A 19,251-nucleotide genomic window follows, 5' to 3' on the forward strand; every position below is an offset into this window, starting at 1 on the left:
TGCCTTGTGATCAGGATACAGGCAGTAAATGCAATCCTTGTGTTTGTCTTCCACAAACAGCCTTTTCTTCCCACAGGTGGAACAGGGTTTAAAAAGGGCTTTTTTCTTCTCAACTTCAGACATTTTGATGAAGAAAGAGTTTTCCTGAAGAATCTGAAGAAAAAGTCTGAAGAAATATCTGTAGAAATGAGCTTTAAAGTAGTAGAAATAGAGCAGATCTCAATGGAGACTCCCTAGCACAACGTGCGGTAGAAAATCTGAGGCTCTGAGGTTTCTTCAGGAAGGTTCTAAGGGTGAGGCTCTTCTGATTGGCTGATGCCTAGAGTTTTGTCTCTTTTACAAAAAGAGACTGATATGTTACAAAAGGGAATGAGGCCTAGGCCTTTCCTTTCTCTTTTGTACCTACTACTATGATATTTTTTATTACCGAGACTCCCAGCCCGACGACGGGGAATGATACAAAGCACGGGAATCTATGAAAGTTCCAATACTGGGGCAAGTCGTGGATATGATGTTTATGTTTCGGGAGGGATCTGCAATTAATACTCAAGAACAGGAGTGTAGAGCAGTGAAGATGAATTTTGGATCTCCTCCGTCTGCCACGAGTGCGAGTCCGGCGCAATGACTTACAGTTGGACATTCTGCCAGTACGGAAACTACAGCCAGCACATTCAAAATTATGGGTCGGAAGAGAACAGGAGGTACAGTTGGTATGTATATCGGAACGTAGGGAGTATAAAGCATCACCAGTATAAGAATAGTTACCACAGGAACTAGGGGTAGGAGTCATGGCCCCTGGGCCCGTACTGGCGCGGACGGGCGCAGACGGGCTGAACTCCGGTGTAACTCCAGCGGAATTACGGCGGTCCCACTGCGCGTTTGCGTGGTCCCCTTATGTAGAGGTCTAGCGTCCTTGTGACGTCTAGACCGTCCAGCAAAGTGGCGCCGTCAGGCGTCCTACTCACCTAAGATGGCCGCCGCTATTAGCAACCGGGACAAGGGCCCGCAAAACGCGGTGTAATACAATTACTGTGCAGGTAAGTGGACAATAAAGTGCAGATAAAAGCAGGGGTAAATAACTGAAGTTAAATAAAATATTAAACAGGTTTTTAAGATAAAAGCGCGATAGCGCGTGACAAGCGGCGTTTGAGCAGCAGATGTAGGCACAGCGCGCTATGAGCGATCTTCCGTCGTGGCAGTCTATTGAGTGGTCAGTAAGTGGCCGAGCGCCTAGTTTATCCCCCTTATGTAGAGGTCTAGCGTCCTTGTAACGTCTAGACCGTCCAGCAAAGTGGCGCCGTCAGGCGTCCTACTCACCTAAGATGGCCGCCGCTATTAGCAACCGGGACAAGGGCCCGCAAAACTCGGTGTAATACAATTACTGTGCAGGTAAGTGGACAATAAAGTGCAGATAAAAGCAGGGGTAAATAACTGAAGTTAAATAAAATATTAAACAGGCTTCAATGGCAGGACTGAGACAGGTTTTGAAAAGCTACTTTAGAGGGTGGCACAATGAGTGCTGTAGGCCCGGTAGTAGAATGTAATGTACAGGCCGTTTGAGCATTTAGTCCAGTTTTACTACAGACGTACATGTAAATTAAATGTGACAATTGGATGTGAGCCAAAAATGAGAGTGCACACTCCCTTTAGCACTAGCTTGCAGTGGTAGAGTGCACATAGTCATAAAGCCCCACAAAAAATGAATTCACAAAACAGGAGGGATGAAGGCATACGGTTTGGGGGGGGACCATGCAAAAAGGGCCAAGACCAACACCAAGGAAAAAAGGCCTGCTAGTACTAATATAGCAGGAGTAGGCGCATTCTGACGATCAATATGACTTACAATCTTGAGTGCGAAGGAACAGTATTAAAATTCTTTATGTGCCAAAGTGCTTAGAAGCTGGTGATATGAAACAATTTGAGTATTTGTCACTGCAACTTCAAAACAAACTTCTGAAACTGACAAGGCCTAACATGCCCAAAGACCTAATCCTAATGAAGGGAGTTCCTTGAGACCCATCTTTGTGAAATTGTGACGGTATACCATTGGAGAAAAAAAATATCCCTTGACCATGCCATTGAAATAATACACACTTACTGAAAACAAAATGAAAGAACAAGTTACTTCCCTTTGATAACACCTTATCTGGTAGAGAGACTATCAAGCTGCAGATTTATTACCTTAGAATTATCCACAGACATCATGCTGGATATGGATTTTTTTGTAACCAATACACCTGTGCGCCAATAGGTGATGTCATGTGGCTCCACATGACATCGTCCGCACTAGAAGGTATTTGCTGGGAGTCTATAGAGGTGCCACCCCAAAGCACTGATGTAAGTTTATTTTTGTGACTTTCCAGGCACGGAGCCACAAAGAACACTGACCACTGATGTGGAAAAACTAGGGCCCTGAAAGGGGAACAGAGTCCTTTCCCAAGAAATCTGTTTACAGAGCAGGGAGAATGGGTGGGTCAGGAAGAAATGTGCAGCTAGATAGTGTCTACCAGATAAGGCGATACCAAAGATAAGTAACTTGTTTATTTGACACACTTCTAGCTGCAGTTTCCTTTACCTTAAAATAGATACCCAAGCAATACCTCCCCGGAGGTGGATCTATAAAACTATTTCACACTGCAGGACCCAACAAGCAAAGGTCCTGTCCCGATGATCCAGGCAGTAATGCTTCGTATAGCTTATGTAGAGAAGCCCACGTTTCTGCCTGCCAGATGTCTAGAACCAGAAATCCATGTGCTAAAGCATTGGTCGCAGCCTTAGCTCTGGTGGAATGAGCACACAAGCCCTCAGGAGGTTGCTTCTTGGCCAATGCGTAGCAGATCTTAATGCAGAAGATCCACTGGGAGATGTTTAATTTCTGCACACCTTCCCCTTCTCTGCTCCAACATATCCCATGAAGAGTTGCCTTGTCCACCCGGAACTCTTTCGTGTGGTCAAGATAGAACAACAATGCTCTTTGTGTCCAGTCGGTGGAGTTGCTCCTTGTTCGTAGAGGGACGTGGCAGAGTGTCAAAGGTAGGCAGGGTGATGGACTGGCGTCCATGTAAGGGAGTGACAACTTTCACAAGAACCAACCTCTAGTGTGAAGAACCAGCTTGTCTGGGTTGATGTTCAGGTACGGGGCTTGGCTGACAAAGCCTGAAGCTCACTGACCCTCAGATGCTATTGCCACTAGGAAGGCCATCTTGATGGTAAGGAGCCTGAGATGACAGTTGTGCAACGACTCAAAGGGTGTGCACATCAGAAATGTGAGCACTAGATTGAGGTCCCAGAGAGGCATCATAAACGGTGATCTAATTACAACAGGGAATTTGAACAGGGATGGCTGATGTGGCAGAAATATAGCCCTTTAAGGTGCCCATAGCCGAGCTCTGCTGCGCAAGAGAGGGAATACAGAGAAGGATATGAGGGGAGCAGAAAGAGGGTTAACTGTTTCTCTGCTCACCATGCCACAATCTTGCCCCAACGGCAGGCATATACTGCTTTGGTAGAGGGATGCCTGGCTGGCAAGATAACATTGCAGGCTTTGGACGGAAAGTTAAAAGCGGTCAACCTTCGCCGTTCAATCTCCATGCATGAAGGTGGAGCATTGACAGGTTTGGGTGGAGATCCCTCCCCAACTTTGCAACAGAAGATCCTTCAGAAGGGGACACCTGATCAGACGACTGATGGCCATGCTCAGCAGCTCGGGATACCAGACACTTAGGGGCCAGCCCTAAGCCACAAGTCATGGGCCCGGTCATTTCTGATCTTCTTGAGAACTCTGGGAAGGAGTGGTATGGGCAGGAAGGTGTAAGAGGCCTGAGCTTGACTCGAGATGAAAAGCGTCTCCAGCTCGCAAAACTATTCATATTGCGTGATCTCAGAGGCAGCTAACAGATCTAACCAAGGCTCTGCCCACTGTTAAAAGAGACCCAGCACCACCTGCGGATTGAGAAGCAGTTTGTGATCCGCTAGGCACCTTTGGCTGAGATAGTCTCCCTGACGTTCGGAGAGCCCTCCTGGACTCGCCATTTGGGAGGAGAAAACCAAAACAGCAGTGTCTGAGAGGGAGTCAAGTGTGACTTCGGCATGTTGGTAGTGATGTGCCCAAGTGCTTAGAAGTACAGAGGTCCGCCATAGTCTAGAGGTGGGCGACTACTGCCTGAGGCTAATCCACCTTCAACAGCCAGTCATTAGGATAGGGGAAGACCGGTACTCCTGATTGTCCCAGAGGCGCTTCAAACACCGCCATTAACTTGGTGAACACCCAAGGGGCACTGGTAAGGCCAAAAGGGAGCATGGCGAACTAAAAGTGCTCATTGCGTATTGTGAACCGCAAGTAACGTCTGATGGCAGGCAAGACCGGGATGTGAAAATAAGCATCCTGCAAGTCCAAGGCTACCAGTTTCCCTTGTCCAGGGCAGACAGAACTTGAGCGAGCATGAGCACTTTGAATTTCTTCTTCTCGAGGAAGAAATTTAGGAGTCACTAGTCTAGGATAGGACAAAGGCATACGTACTTTTAGGGCACCAGAAAGTAACGGGAATAACAACCATAGCCTACTTTTGGTGTCTGCAGCCTCTCTATGGCTCCCTTGGCCAAGAAAACCACCACTGCCTGGCAGAGTGGGCAGCCTGTTGTAAGTGGGGGGCATGGGCGGAAGGGTAGTCATTAAGTGGCGAGAGTTGCCCCTTCAGACAATCTGGAGAGCCCAGCCGTCTGATGCTATTGACCTCCAGTGGTATAGGAGATGGCGCATCCTGCCTCCTTCTGGCTGTCCATGATGGCTGGAGGACAAACTAAATAGGTTTGGAGGCTGCGGCTGCTGGGGGGGTGAGGGGGGTGGGTGGACTGGCCTGACTTCTGGCTGCCCGACCCATGGAGTCAGTGGGTACCACATTCTTAGATGTGCAGAGGCTCAGAAGCTTGTTAGCTGTGGTGGCTGGGCAGATAAGAACGCAGCTGGAAGCCCCTTCCATGGACGCGAAAGGTGGCCTAGGGTTGGTAGGGGACCATGGAAATACCCAAGGACTTGACAGTAGCCCTGCTGCACTTGAAGTGCCCCCGCGCTGAATCCGCCTTGTCCCCATGCCCGTAAGCTAAGTTTGGACATCCCCTGAAAAGCCAGCGGTCCTCCGTCAGGTGAGGTTCCATAATGCCACTGATGAAGAAACTGCTCTGCCTAGCAATTTGGGCGTTTCCAGCCCACATTGGATTGTGAACTTGACTGCCTCCCTTTTTGTCTGCCATAGCATGGACCAGGCCTCCTCCTGGACCATGGGCAGCACCTGAGCAACCAAATTCCACAGTGCATGGGAAGGAATGTGTTCACGGACCGCAGTGGCAGGCTACAACATTTTCTTGTCGAAGGCAGCCAGTCTCTTGGATTCCCCATCTAGTGGGTGGTAGGGAATGCACCAGGATTAATATGGGAAGTGGAAGCTTGGATCGCTAAGCTGTCCTTTGTAGAGTATTGAGTGAGGAAAACGGGATCCCCTGGGTTTGGGCGGATGTTGGCGAGCAATTGTCCTACTCACAGGAGCCCCTGGGCAGGGTCTGGACCAAGTTCCAAGCTCCAAGCAAGACGTCTGTAAGGTCTTCAATAAATGGGAGCAGCGGTTCAGAGGGGTTCATAACTGGCTGAAGCACCTGTCAAGACGTTTACCTTCACTATGACTGAGGGCAGGCTAAGGTCCAGGACCTCGGCCGCCCTTCTCACCACCATAGCAAAACATACTGCCTTCTCCATAGCCACAGTAGGAGGAGAGACCATACCGGTATATGGGGAGTTGTTCAGTCCATTGGCATCCAACAATTACTCACACCAATCCATGTTAGGGTCTAGGGGATGGTATTCTCCTGGGTCCATTTGACCCTTCCAATCTTCCCCAAGTCCTAGCCCATAGCAATAGGGTTCTGGCCTGGAAAGCATGGCTCCAGTCGGCACTGGAGTCCGAGTTGGACGATGCTCCTTTCGGCTCTGTGTCAGAGTCAGGGAAAAGAATGGGACTGGTAGCGCCAAGGGGCTTCTGGACTGTGAACATCAGTAACGGGGAAGGTCGAGGTGGTATAACTGGCACAGGTCCTGTTCAATCCATGGACCCAGAGGGCCCGTCTGGCGCTGGTGGGTGGAACCGCTGGCAGCAAATCAGTATGGGTCCCCTCCCAAACGCACAGGCCACCAAAATATGAGGTGCATGGCCTCATGAAATTAGGAAAGTTGGGTGGCAGTTGTGCAGACTCCCAGAAGCTTGAGGGGGCGTGGAGCAGGCCCCATGCAGGCTCTAACGTAGAGCTAGACCTTGAATGACTATGCTGCCTCATCTTGTCAGATGACTTCGATGGATGGAGTGAAGTTGAAGACTTATTGCTTTTCTTTTTGTGGGACTTACCAGAAAATGGCTTTCAATGCAATGAAGAGCTAGGGCTCTGCGACTGATCACAGGACCTTCCTCTTAACCTGGATCAAGACAGTCGCTGTGTCACGCGTTGAGCAATAAGGAGCACCCCCCCTTGAGGCCTTGGGGTGCATGGCGTGGCAGTCGAGCAGGTCTTTGCATCATAGTGGTGCTCGAGGCATCAGAGGCATACAATATGCATGTCAGTCACTGACATCTGTCAAGTCAGGCACTGCAGGGCTTAGAGCCAGCTCTCTTAGTTACCATACCTGCCATATCGGAGACAAGATCTCGAAAAAAAACGTTGAAAAATTTGAAGAAGAATCAGTCAAAAAAAATTACTGGGGGTAGCTCTCTCCAGATCTGCACTGAATGGCACAGAAAGAAGAACGGACGTCAGTACACTAGGTTGACGCTTATATAGAAAGCGAACGTTACCTTTGGTGGGGAAAATACCACGCGGAGCCAAACAATCTACCTACCAGCACGCAGGGGTACTGCTCATGAAAAGCAAATTGTATCCAGCCTAACGCCAGGGGAAAATTCAAAGGGAAGCAATCTGTGACTAGAAGTCTATTAGATTATACTGTTTTCATGACTTTCATCCAAGAGCATTAGCTAAAAGAAGGCTTCAGAAGCAAATTAAATTCAGATACACTTGGTGCTTTAGTCGGGTCTCCACTTCAAAAATAACCCTAACAATGTCTAAGAGCACCTAGAAATCACTGAAATACTACACTTTCACTTTGGCAAGTGCTGTACAAATCTCCAAAGTAGCACTTTCAGGGAGGCCCTCAGAATGAACTAGAAACACAATGAACGCAAACACAGAAGGGCAACCAGTCAAAGAGGGAAAGGAGTGGCTTAGTTGACTTGGAGAATAAAAACATGTATACTACACTTAATATAAACCCTTACACAATGGCATTCTTGCAAGGGCAGACACCAACACTTTTAGGTAAAATCCTGAAGGATTTAATAGGACGGCAAGTCTGACTACCTGGTCTCCAATGAACCGCACACAAAGGGAGGCTTTACCCAAGTCGGGAGAAGACGGGAAACTTGGTCAGCCTCCACAAGTTGTATTCAAGAAAAGAAGACAGAAATAGGTTTAGACGGCACTAGCTTTTAGGATAAAAAGCCAATACAATCAGGCTACAGTACTAAGAAGATATGGCTTCTCTACAGGAGACACCTTTCAAAAGAAGAGGAGTAATCAGTAAATTGATAAGGAAGCAAGATATTTTTAGTGCAACTTGAACGAAGACAAGAACCGTAACGATTCTCATCAAGGTCCATAGGCTATTCTCAATCCCATCTTATCAGACATACACAGGATATGGTGAATACCAATAGGACAGTTGGCAGTTAAGAGAGTACTTTCTGTTTCTATGTACAGACTTAGTCAAGATGAGATTTTGGCAAAGTCTGCTAAGAGACCGATGGATGGATGTGACTAAAATAAAGTAGAAGACCCAATAGTGGACATAACCAAATTAAATAACCCAGAAACCTCACAAAAGCATTCTTGGAGATGAGCGGAAGATGGCAAACAGCAGTATATAATACGTTTTACAGGTAAAATTTGAATTATTTGGGGTGGATGTCTACCCACCTTAAGGAATTACAACTCTTGTCAGGGTGAACCATCAAAGTTACTAAATTAACTTGAGCTCAACCCCGTCAATGTTATGGCATAGAGCAGAGAGGCTTAACTTAGGGGAATGTGTAAAGTATTTTTGCAGTACCAAAACGATGAAGTCAAAATGAAAAACAATACAAATCTTAAATCAAATAAGAAACAGAATAAAACGTAATAAACAAAATGACACCAAAATGACAATCAATCCAAATAATAGGGAACCATAGACATGACTAAGTTTTAAGTGGCCAAAGCACCAAGAAGTCAAAAGTGGCAATGATAGTCAATGGTACCGGTAGACCGGTACTTGAGCACCATTTGAGGATGGCTGCGATGGAGTGCTGATCGGGTACACCAACCAGCTTCGTCCTCAAAGATTTCACCTTCTTTGATGGTGCACCCAGCATCGTTTGCCTGGGAAGGGTTGTGTCCAATACCTTCCAGGAGAGTGAGTCTGAGTGTGTGGAAAGTGATATTGATTTTAAAGCGCTTTTAAATTCTCGTTAGCCTTTCAACGCTGCGCACTTGCACTTTGCTAACTACTGCTTGTTTTCTTGATATTTACATTTTAAATACCGGTCCCCATATTTTAATTACAAACTTACCTCATAGTTCAGTCTCTATCCGCTCCCTATTGTCTGGACGCTGAAGACAGTAATTCCAACCATCTGCTAATAGAATACTGAGTTTGGTTATACTTTTAATTCACAGCAATATGGACCGTGACTAATACTTACTGCGGGGCACCCGAAAAGAAAACATTTTACAGGTAACGAATTCAATTAGTTCTATAAGACTGATAATAAGATTGGAACTTGATGTTGAATCTTACTAGGGGTATATTTATTTCGCTTCCTGATTCTAGTGAAACGTGCCTGACGAACAGATACTTTGATTCGCATTACAGAAAAGTTGAAATCGTGCTACAGGACCTTATAAAATTGTAACAAGGTGAGCTACAGGAGTTACTTAGAATAGGTATAATGAGTGGGATATACACATTAACATAATTAGAGAATAGCTTTTGATTGGGGTTGTTTTTTTCATTTTAGCTATATATTTATTTTGGAGTTTCGTGGAGCGGACCTATTATATAAAATTAAAACTGGACCTTATAGGGGTAGGTCATATAAGTTCGAGATTACTGGTTGAATCTTAAATCTTGGGAATCTTACTTGGGTCCTGCCCACTTGGCAACTATATTTTATCGCACTATGGTGATTCTCGTTTCTCTCTTGGCACTAGGGTCTTCCTGTTATGCCTACGCTATGTTCCACTGTGATTCGGTGGTTTTTGAATGCAATGACTTGACCATTGCAAGAATTTATTGTAGACTTTGTTAACCGAATTAAGGTTAAAATTGTGATTATTATAATTACTTACAGCCCTGAAGAAGTCTGTTTGTCAAAGACTGACTAAGACGAAACACGTGTTGGCTGTTTTGAAAGTGTTATTTTGGAAGAAGAAGGACAAAGAGTAAAGAAAAAAAATTGAAGAAAAACATAGAATACAATTTGTGGACTGCATTTAATAATTGGAGTGCTTGGTGGAACATTTGCAAAAAGCCTACTTAAGGGAGATTTAATATTTAAAAGAACATTTTGACCAGTAAAAAGAGTTTATTTTTGAGAGTTCGAACTGCAGTGTTTACACTGCCAGGACCAGGTTGTAATGAAAGGCATAAAGCCCTGTTTTACACTGTCATTGTAGAATGTGGCACAATAAGTGCTGCAGGCCCACTAGTTGCATTTAACCTGTAGGGCCTGGGAGCATTTTATACCATATACTCGGAATTTAAATGCAAATTAAATATACCAGGTAGAAGTATACGGATTTCATCAAGACGAAACACAGGTAATGTGAACATATTTCTAAAACCAACAAAAATATAGGGTCCACCAAAGGTGAAAAATATGGAGTGACCAGGCAGAAAAAGAAGATTGCCTACAAATAGACTTAAAAGTGATAGCCAACTGAAAACAAAAACATAGTCAATTTTTTGACATGGTTAACATAAGTCATTCAAGGGCATGAGCTCAGTTCATGATTATCTGGTATCTTGAGATTGAAAAGGGAATGGAAGACACATGAGGGATTTCGAGTAGCTGCATAATTAGAGGAATCCTAATTAGAGGAAGGCCATTATATCAGACTCAAGAGACTGTCAGTAACAGCCTACGGTACCGCACCCTGCTTCAGAAAACAATGGTTTCCGATTACAGATATCCACAGACCTCTCTAGTAAAGACCTACGGTTCTGCACCCTAAAAAATGAACTTGTAAGAGTTCAACTTCTTGTCAATAAGAAGAAACAGAAAGATTTTTCAGTGATCTGTCTCCATTCAAAGGACACCATTGGCGTGGACGCCTGGCCACGTGTCACAAGAAAAAAACAGGAACAGAATTCGCACATAGAACATTTGGATCTTCCACTCCAGTAAGCCCCTCTACAGAAGGCTTCAGATGGACTTGTTTGAAGCTGTTAAAATCCACAAGAGGAAAGTGTAGAAACGTTTTACTTAAAACGAAACCATCCTAGTTCTCAAACTCAGTACAATAACCAACAGATATTGGAGAAACAAATATTTTCATTGCAGTCCGTGTCTTAGTTAACTTATGTCTACTGTCCCTTACAATGTTCACCAAGCATTGTGTGTGGCACACTAAGTGTGGTCGGTGCCATCAAAGCAACACAAGCCCCATAAAGCTGTTGACAACAGGATTTATTTCACTTTTCAAATACTTTGGTGTTGGTTTTTCAGCTCCACTGAAAAATAAAGTCCGATCTATGCCACACTTAAACAGATATCGTTATCAGCACAAATCAAGTGGATCCCCATCATACATCTCAGTGTCGCTCTACCACCAAGCCAATATTTATCCCTGATGAGATTATATTTTTCCTTTTGAACATGCTGCACCAGTGGACCACTAGTAGAACCAACCATTTATGAAGGCTTGAATCGACAAGCCTTCACAACAGACCCCAACATGTCACCTGAAACAATTATTTAGTTTTTGGTCAAGGACGCTGAAACATGACGCATTGCCCATGGCTCCCCACCATTACTTTTTTAGAGGGTTGGGGATGTAAGCCAGGCCTTGGAGTACTTGCATTTTTCTTGCTGAAAATAATTGAAATGAATGACGCTGATGAAGGTATTATAATCATATGCACAGGGTGTTCTGTATTACTAAGGAGACACCTCTAATAAAATATTCCTAGTTACACTACTTTGCCCATGCCTATTTAGGTCGAGCATCAGCGCGCATGCGCTGTCTGCAAGACCTACTGCAATCACTCTACTTGCCATGGGTACATACCTTCATCGCTTCCATTTCCTGGCTTCTTATTGGCCAGTGCTCCAGATACATTACTTACGTTAGTAAAGCAGGAGCACCGGCCAACTAGAGTTTCATTTCACTGTAGGGCTTTATAGATTTATTTATAGACTTTTTTTTAGGAAGCGCTCCATTCAACGCTTTTACTTTAATGGTGGCCCTGCTACTTTCTATAGACTTGTCTCGTCTAAACAAAGGTGCGCGACCGCTATTAAAGTGAAAGCGCCAAATGGTGCGCTTTTACAAAGAGAAAAGCATTTTTTGTTGACTTGAGAAACAAATGCTTTTTTTTTGTAAAAGCGCCCCATTCCGTGCTTTCAATTTAATTGCGTCCACACACCTTTGTTTAGACAAGACCAGTATAAAGAAAGTAGAGGGCCACCATTAAGTGAAAGCGCGTAATAGGGCGCCTGTTTAAAAATAAACGGCCATAACTAAATACTTATCACCTGCCTCTAAAGAAAGAAACCCTTCTGCCCTCGCACCACTTTCCGATACAAATGCAGCATTTCCCGATAATCAGATGACCGCTGACAGAGATGCAGGCCGGTTTGAAAACGATTGGCTGCACTACATCACCTCCAAAGCTACAACTGAAACTTGACTCACTTTATGTTCACATTTAACTCATTATACAATGTTTTTAGAATCCATTTTGCAGTAAATTATTTTCTTACTTACTGTGACAGTTCTTTTCAATTTAAAATAACTCTTTACCATTGCCAACCTCAATACGGGAGCAGTTTACCATTACCAGGCATCCTCTCACGTTCTTGCGTATAGGTAGTCCTACTGTAAAATGGCGCAGACTTTTCTGTATGTAAATTAATTGCCCACTCCCGTTCTGGGATAAACGCTTTTTCCCAAAACCTAACAGTAATGAGACTTGTTCAAGATGGCTGCCACCTTAAAACTGCAGGGAAGTGTCAATGTGTTCATTGCAACTCTAACATCTTCCGATTAACTAGTACGTGTAAGCAAACAGAATAAAACTACAGTAAAGAATTTTTGAGCAATAGTAAAGACAAAATATGGGTCATACTGGGCTTGATGGCCAAAAGGAATATAGCTCAGCTAGGAGGTTCACGGGTATCGCCTAAAGTGGAGGCTTGGAGGGCTGATATGGATTGGTGTATGACTAGAGAAAAAACTGTATACGTTGCACGAGGATGCCCCAAAAAGGGTCTTCTGTATGAAGCAAATGATCTGCATATCATGGTAATATCTGTGTGGTAGCCGAGCAGCGGAAGGTAGAAGTAGGTTATGGGCCACCCTCCACGCCAGTAAACTAATACGTTGTACTGCGTGATGTGCCTACCCCCTGCCCGCCGAAGCACTTGAAAGAACTACAAATAGTTTTTTACTCATGCTCTACATTTTTTGAGCATTCCACCTTTGGCCAATTTGCCAGTGGTATAGAAAGGATTTAGGATAGGGTGAGTCTTTTAGGGGACCCACACTGTCCATCTCCTTGGTCCTGATGAATACCGGGTATTTTCCCACTTGGTAGAAACATGTTGACCAACTCATCATAACACATACAGAAATACTTAGGCCGTAACTCTCCTCCCAGTAACTCGCCCCTTATTTTTATAATTGTCCAGTTGCTTTTTAATAAAACTCACTTTTTCAAGTTAAACCAGGGCAATTTTTAACATCTATTTTTCTGCACCCACATTCACAACCTGCTCCACTGTACCACAGGTGTCGAAGCACACCCTGGTGACGCTAGGCCACCAGGGTGGACCCCGATGATGAAGCATGTCACCACTAGGTGGTGAGTGAGGGGTTTCTTACAAAAGGAATAATTATTCCTCCTCTTGGAAAACCTTCAGCCCAACTTCGGGTGATACTCCTCCTTTTGTTTTCTATATCCTTGACCAGGGGAACAGGAGTATTCCCCGTCCACCACGGGTGGACACTATCCCTTGCTCTCCCCCTTGTTTTTCCAATATCTGTGTCTCACCAATTGTTCCCTCTCCGGAAGATCCTAATACGCCATAACTGTTATTTCACTATCATTTAGGACAGCATACTGTACAACGGCAATATCTATATATGCATATTAGAATTTTGCATTATCCCTTCAAATTGTGATCAGAAATGTTGTTTCTCTTCGGTTTAATAAAAAAATACAAAAATAAAAATAATTTTTTAGGATGTTATGCCGTGGATTTATTCATCTTCTACATATTTTTACTTTGGATCTAAAGACTAGCCTTTTTCAGCCGAGGGTTCATCTCCACAAGGGCACATGTGAGCAGAGGGCAGCGCAGAGATGTCGAGTGTGGTGGAAGTACTGGTGAGTGTTCCCTACCTAAAAGCCCATGTAAAAGGTTTGCATGCCATTATGTAGTTAACACATTTCCTTGGAAAAAAAAACTAGCAGGGGCTTGAGTGCGATGGAGCACCTCTGTCCCACTCCGTGTATACATGAAGTCAGCATTTGCGATTAGGTCTCGGGCAGTTTGTAAGGCACAGCATTTGGCGATGTATGCAGACGACATTTAAAATATTATGTAATACTTTATCCTAGTGTGGAGCCAGAGGTTCACATTGGGTCATGTCCAGCAGGAGTACTTTGTTTACTTTGCATTTATTTTAACTATCTGATGGTACGCCGAAATAAATCACTGACGGGCCGAGAGCTTTGCAGACTGTTTTTTGTTTTAACAACCATATATTAAACATAAGGTGCTGTTCAAAAAGATTAATGTGTTGTCCGTGTGAGTGAATTTTGGCCTGCACAATGCAGTTGTTTTTTTATGTTTGGTAAATATTAACACCCTAGTATGCGTTTCAGGAAGATAAAAGGATCAGAAGTTTTTTTTATATCACGTGCCGAAAACCAAGTTGTGCAGGTTCCAAAGCCATCAACCCAGCAGCATTCTTGTAGCTGTAGTTATGTTTCCATTATAAATCAAAGAATGAGACTAATTAATCTGGGTTGGTTTCACCTGCATCAAAAAATCCCCCTTTTTAGCAAATCACAGATCGGCGACACAGGGTGTTCAAGTTGTTCCATGTACGTGTTAAATGTTCTCAAACACAATTATTGCTTTTACACTTCAGTTATTGTAGGCACACATTTATGAGGAGAAAATTACCCCTGCAAGGATTCTCGTGCAAAACGATTTGAGTTTTGCGCACCTGATAATACAGCAGGATGATAATGCCAGATGTAAATCACTTGCCAAGAATCATACAAATTGTGTAAGTGTGGATGATGTAGTGAGAACACTGGCCACATGGTTACACATTAACTAATCATACTACTAGATCATATTTTGTCTGTGTACAGTATTGTCCACTGAGAATAATTATGTTCACAAACTACTTAATTTTGGAAAGTCTCATAATGCATAGTGTATGCATGCCTCAACGGTGTCCCTTGCAATCCAGTCACAGCGCCGTTCTCAGCCATTCAGTCCTGCATGGAACTCAAGAGATTGATTGATTTGTGCTGTGGGGCATAGTCGACCACGACCACCCCATGTTTATATGATATCACGTATTGTGCTTTTGGCCCTCACAAAATCACCCAAAAAGACTGGGAGAAGTGGAGGAAAGGTAAACAAGCATTTGCAAAGACAATATGTCTCACCTGTACAAGATCTATTGGCTGTGTCAACATTTTTTATCCATGTTGCCCAGCAGCTTGGCCGCTCTGCAACATGGTTTAAAGTAAAAAAGAAAAAAAAAGAGCTCTATGACATGGTAACTCTTGTTTACTTATACTACTGACAAAAAAAATCTAACAAACATCAGTTGCAATACCAACAGCTCAAACTTTCAATATTGCGTGACCTATGGCATTGCAAATGCTTGTTTAGAGTAGCCTCCCAAACTTTTTTATCCCACTTACAGTGCTAGATAGCACCCCTATGCACATAGGCCCCATTGCCAAAGTATTTCTGCGCTTGAAGAATATTTGCATGCACTTTGATTTCTACCCAAGTCATACGTGCCAGCACACCTCTCAGCAGGGTAACTCGCGATTTTTTAAACCACATACAGCTTTTTTTTTGCTGTCTCCTCCCTAAAATTGCCTCCAAATCAATGCAAGTGAAATAAATTCCTCTGATTTTTTTTTTTTTGCCGTCTCTTTCTTGCTTCCAAATGTTGGCATTATGGTGTATTCCCTCCCTGTGCTCAAGGAGAGAGCAAGCCTGTCTGGAAACTTGTGTGTAATGAAAGAAATGTGTTCTGGAAGTACATATGATTCAAGTACAAATGTCAATACTTAATAATACTTTGTGTGTTTAATAGACAGGTCAGCTGTACTTTCCTGATAATTTGCATTGGTGTAAATGCATTTGGAAAAAAACAAAACTATTAAGGAGTCGAACAAATTAAATCAGGCATCTTCCTCTTACTTTGGGAGTGATGAAATGTGTGGATCCAGTGAAATATGCAGGTCATCTCCCTCGACATGCCATCAATTCAGCATTAAGTTTACAGCTTTTGGCATATCACTTACAAATCATTGACATCATGCGTTTAAGTCTAATTAGTTTAACTGAAGCCCACAACCACTTCAACATTAAATGCATTAGAGTGGTAGGTGGGCAGCTCCCCAATCTAGATTTGACGGCTCCCCAGGGAGCCACAGTGCACAGTTTGGGAACCACTGCACTATAACATATCCAAATTAATTATTGACGGTAACATTCCACTTAGAACTCCACCTCCACCACGTGTCTAACACGCCTAAGGGAAGTAAACAAATGAGTCTCCATAGATGAGAAGCGCAGAGGAGACTCTTGGCACCGTACCAGGAACTTTCTAATGTGCATTACTACAACAGACTAGTTAAGAAACTGTGAACCCCTCTGATGTTGGCATGCAAGTGTGCTCTTTCTTTTCTTGTATTACAGATTGACAACCATTTTGTCACAGGAGCAGGTATGAGTTCGCGCCTATTTTTTGCTCAATGGTTAATCGCCATACACAGGACTAGTTAATCCTATTTCTTATTATGTATATTTTAAATATAATAATGACCCAGTAAATGAGACCCTCTCTCCTTCCCAGATACTGCAAGGCGGGTCGAAATATATCAACATTATACCTCGCGGCCATCGCACGCCAACACAACCTCAGCATAATCTCCTACGCCGACGACACCCAGCTGATCCTCTCCCTGACCAACGACCCCGCCACCGCCAGAGCCAACCTGCACGAAGGGATGAAAGAGGTAGCCGAGTGGATGACGACCAGCCGCCTGAAACTGAACTCGGACAAGACGGAGGTCCTCATCCTGGGCTCTTCACCCTCCGCCTGGGACGACTCCTGGTGGCCTCCCGCCCTGGGCACCGCACCCAAACCGACAGACCATGCACGCAACCTGGGCTTCATCCTGGACTCCTCCCTCTCCATGACCAGGCAAGTCAACAACGTCTCCTCGGCGTGCTTCAACATCCTACGCATGCTACGGAAGATCTTCTGGTGGATCCCCACCGAGACCAGGAAGACTGTCACCCAGGCCCTCGTCACTAGCCGACTGGACTACGGCAACGCCCTCTACGCCGGTACCACCGCCAAGCTCCAGAAGAGACTCCAGCGGATCCAGAACGCCTCAGCCAGACTCATCCTCGACATCCCACGAACCAGCCACATCTCCGGACATCTGAGAGACCTTCACTGGCTCCCCGTCAACAAAAGAATCACCTTCCGCCTCCTCACCCACGCACACAAAGCCCTACACGACCAAGGCCCGAGCTACCTCAACAGCCGAATCAAATTCTACGCTCCCAAACGCCACCTCCGATCAGCCAACCACGCCCTCGCCGCCGTCCCCCGCATCCGAAGAGCGACTACAGGAGGAAGGTCCTTCTCCTACCTGGCCGCCAAGACCTGGAACTCCCTCCCGACCGACCTGCGCCTGACCCAAGACCACCTCTCCTTCAGGAAGAAGCTGAAGACCTGGCTGTTCGAGCAGTAGCGGCACCCCCCCCCCCCCTCCCCCAGCGCCTTGAGACCCTACGGGTATGTAGTGCGCTCTATAAATGTCATTGATTGATTGATTGATTGATTGATAATGTAATCAACTTTTAATTGACTTCCAACTGGAACCTTTTAAACTCGCCTGTTTAAGTCTAAAACGCACTATGAATGGTTCCCTTTCATTCGTGGAATAGCTGCCAAGCTGAAATAATTGACTTTTTCGAATCCAACTGAAACATTAAACGTGTCTTTGTCTGGTTTTTAAATTTGGGCAGAATAATGGATCATTATTTATTTTTAATGAGAACACTACAATGATTCACGTCATGCCTGCGCCAATCCCCTGAAGGACGATATGATTATGGGCAAGTTAACACAACAATCAAAGGTGGCGGTCTGTCTCTGAGTCAGTGCCTTTGAGTCGAGAGGGACAGAAGTTATTCCATATAAAACCGGAAAATGTTCAAGTTTTGCTTACCCTGTGCGCCGCACGCCACGTCACTGAAAAGTGCCAGAAGAAATCCAAAGAAACTAAGGAGGCGGGCTGGCGGTCCTCTCATCTGTGGAGACAGAAGAAAGATGATTTCAGATTGAACAGCATAACAAGGACCAGGCCAGTTTAACAGAACATCTGTTGCGCACAAGGAAAGAAAGAAGGCAGCGACAAGCACCTTTAGAGGAAAAAAAGGATCTCAAAATGTGGATATCGAGTTAGAATAATAAGGTACAGATATATCGGATTCCTTTTACAGAAAGGAGGGTGAATGTATGCATCCCAGATGGTGGGCAAAACAGACACGTGACAGTTATGGGACGTGCTTCGGGATCAAGTTTGCGCTATATAAAACTTTATAAATAAATAAATAAATAAATAAGGCGAGCAGATTTTCCGAGGGAAAAACCAGGACGGGCACAAACATATGAAAAGGACTAAATGTCCTATTAGGTCGCAGGGTTTTATATATATATATATATATATATATATATATATATATATATATATATATATATATAAAACCCTGCGACCTAATAGGACATTTATATATATATATATATAATATATATATATATATTTACATATATACATACACATATATATTTGTGTGTGTGTGTGTTCTGTGTGTATTTTCTCATTACCTACAGTTCTGCGAAGGGTTCCAGGGTCCGGTTGCTGGTGGGCCTGGCCTTGCCCTATGGCCTTTGTAGCCCTGATTCACAGCTCATTAATTCCTGCTGTGCTGCTTAAATGAGGCGAAACTGCACAGCAGGATAGTTGAAAGAAGTGAACTTGTCCCCGTTTCGAACGGGGACAAGTTTACTTGTGAGCCTGCACAACACTTTGATTAAGGTAATGGTCCACTCTATCAGCCCTTAAAAACCGGGTCATTACTAAAAAGGACCCAGGCACTACCCAAAAACCGGGACATTTCTTAAATTTGGAGAAAAGTGTCGGGACACATCTCCAAAAAGCGGGACCGTCCGGCGAAATCCGGGACGTCTGGTCACCTTACGTCAGCTATAGTGCTTGGACAGCAAGCGGAGTCTGCTGTTCTGTCACATTCCATCAGAGCAAACACCCACCAAACGCCTCCATGCAAGTCCCAGGCAACAATGGCATATTTAAAATAATACACACTCCCATGTAAAACACGCAAGCAGAATGGCTGAAATTTAGAGGGAAAATGCAGTCTGGCGAGTGCACAAATGATTTAGGACACGTGTTCGTTCTTCCAGAAGTCAGCGAGGTTCTTGCCACGTTAGCCCTTTACAAATGCCACTCATGCACAACATGAACTGGCAACGACGGGCTGGGCAAAATAACACTGTCAGAACACTACTACCCATCGAACTAAGTTTCGTCTCCACTTCTGACAACCTTAGTGAGTAACAAGCACTGGCAAAGCCTATAGGTCTCCCTTATGC

At 44.4% G+C, this 19,251-nt stretch overlaps 1 protein-coding gene across 2 annotated transcripts in view; it reads right to left on the reverse strand.

The window, feature by feature from the left end:
• Positions 1-19,251, reverse strand: part of CD200 (CD200 molecule) — a 174,706-nt gene that overhangs the window by 96,383 nt on the left and 59,072 nt on the right. For both annotated transcript variants that reach the window (XM_086935507.1, XM_086935506.1), the window contains exon 2: positions 17,807-17,888. In XM_086935507.1, the coding sequence (XP_086791633.1) occupies positions 17,807-17,888 (82 nt within the window). The remainder of the gene's footprint in view (positions 1-17,806; positions 17,889-19,251) is intronic.

Source organism: Lissotriton vulgaris, chromosome 8 (genome assembly GCF_964263255.1).
Source record: "Lissotriton vulgaris chromosome 8, aLisVul1.2, whole genome shotgun sequence".
Taxonomy (NCBI): Eukaryota; Metazoa; Chordata; class Amphibia; order Caudata; family Salamandridae; genus Lissotriton; species Lissotriton vulgaris.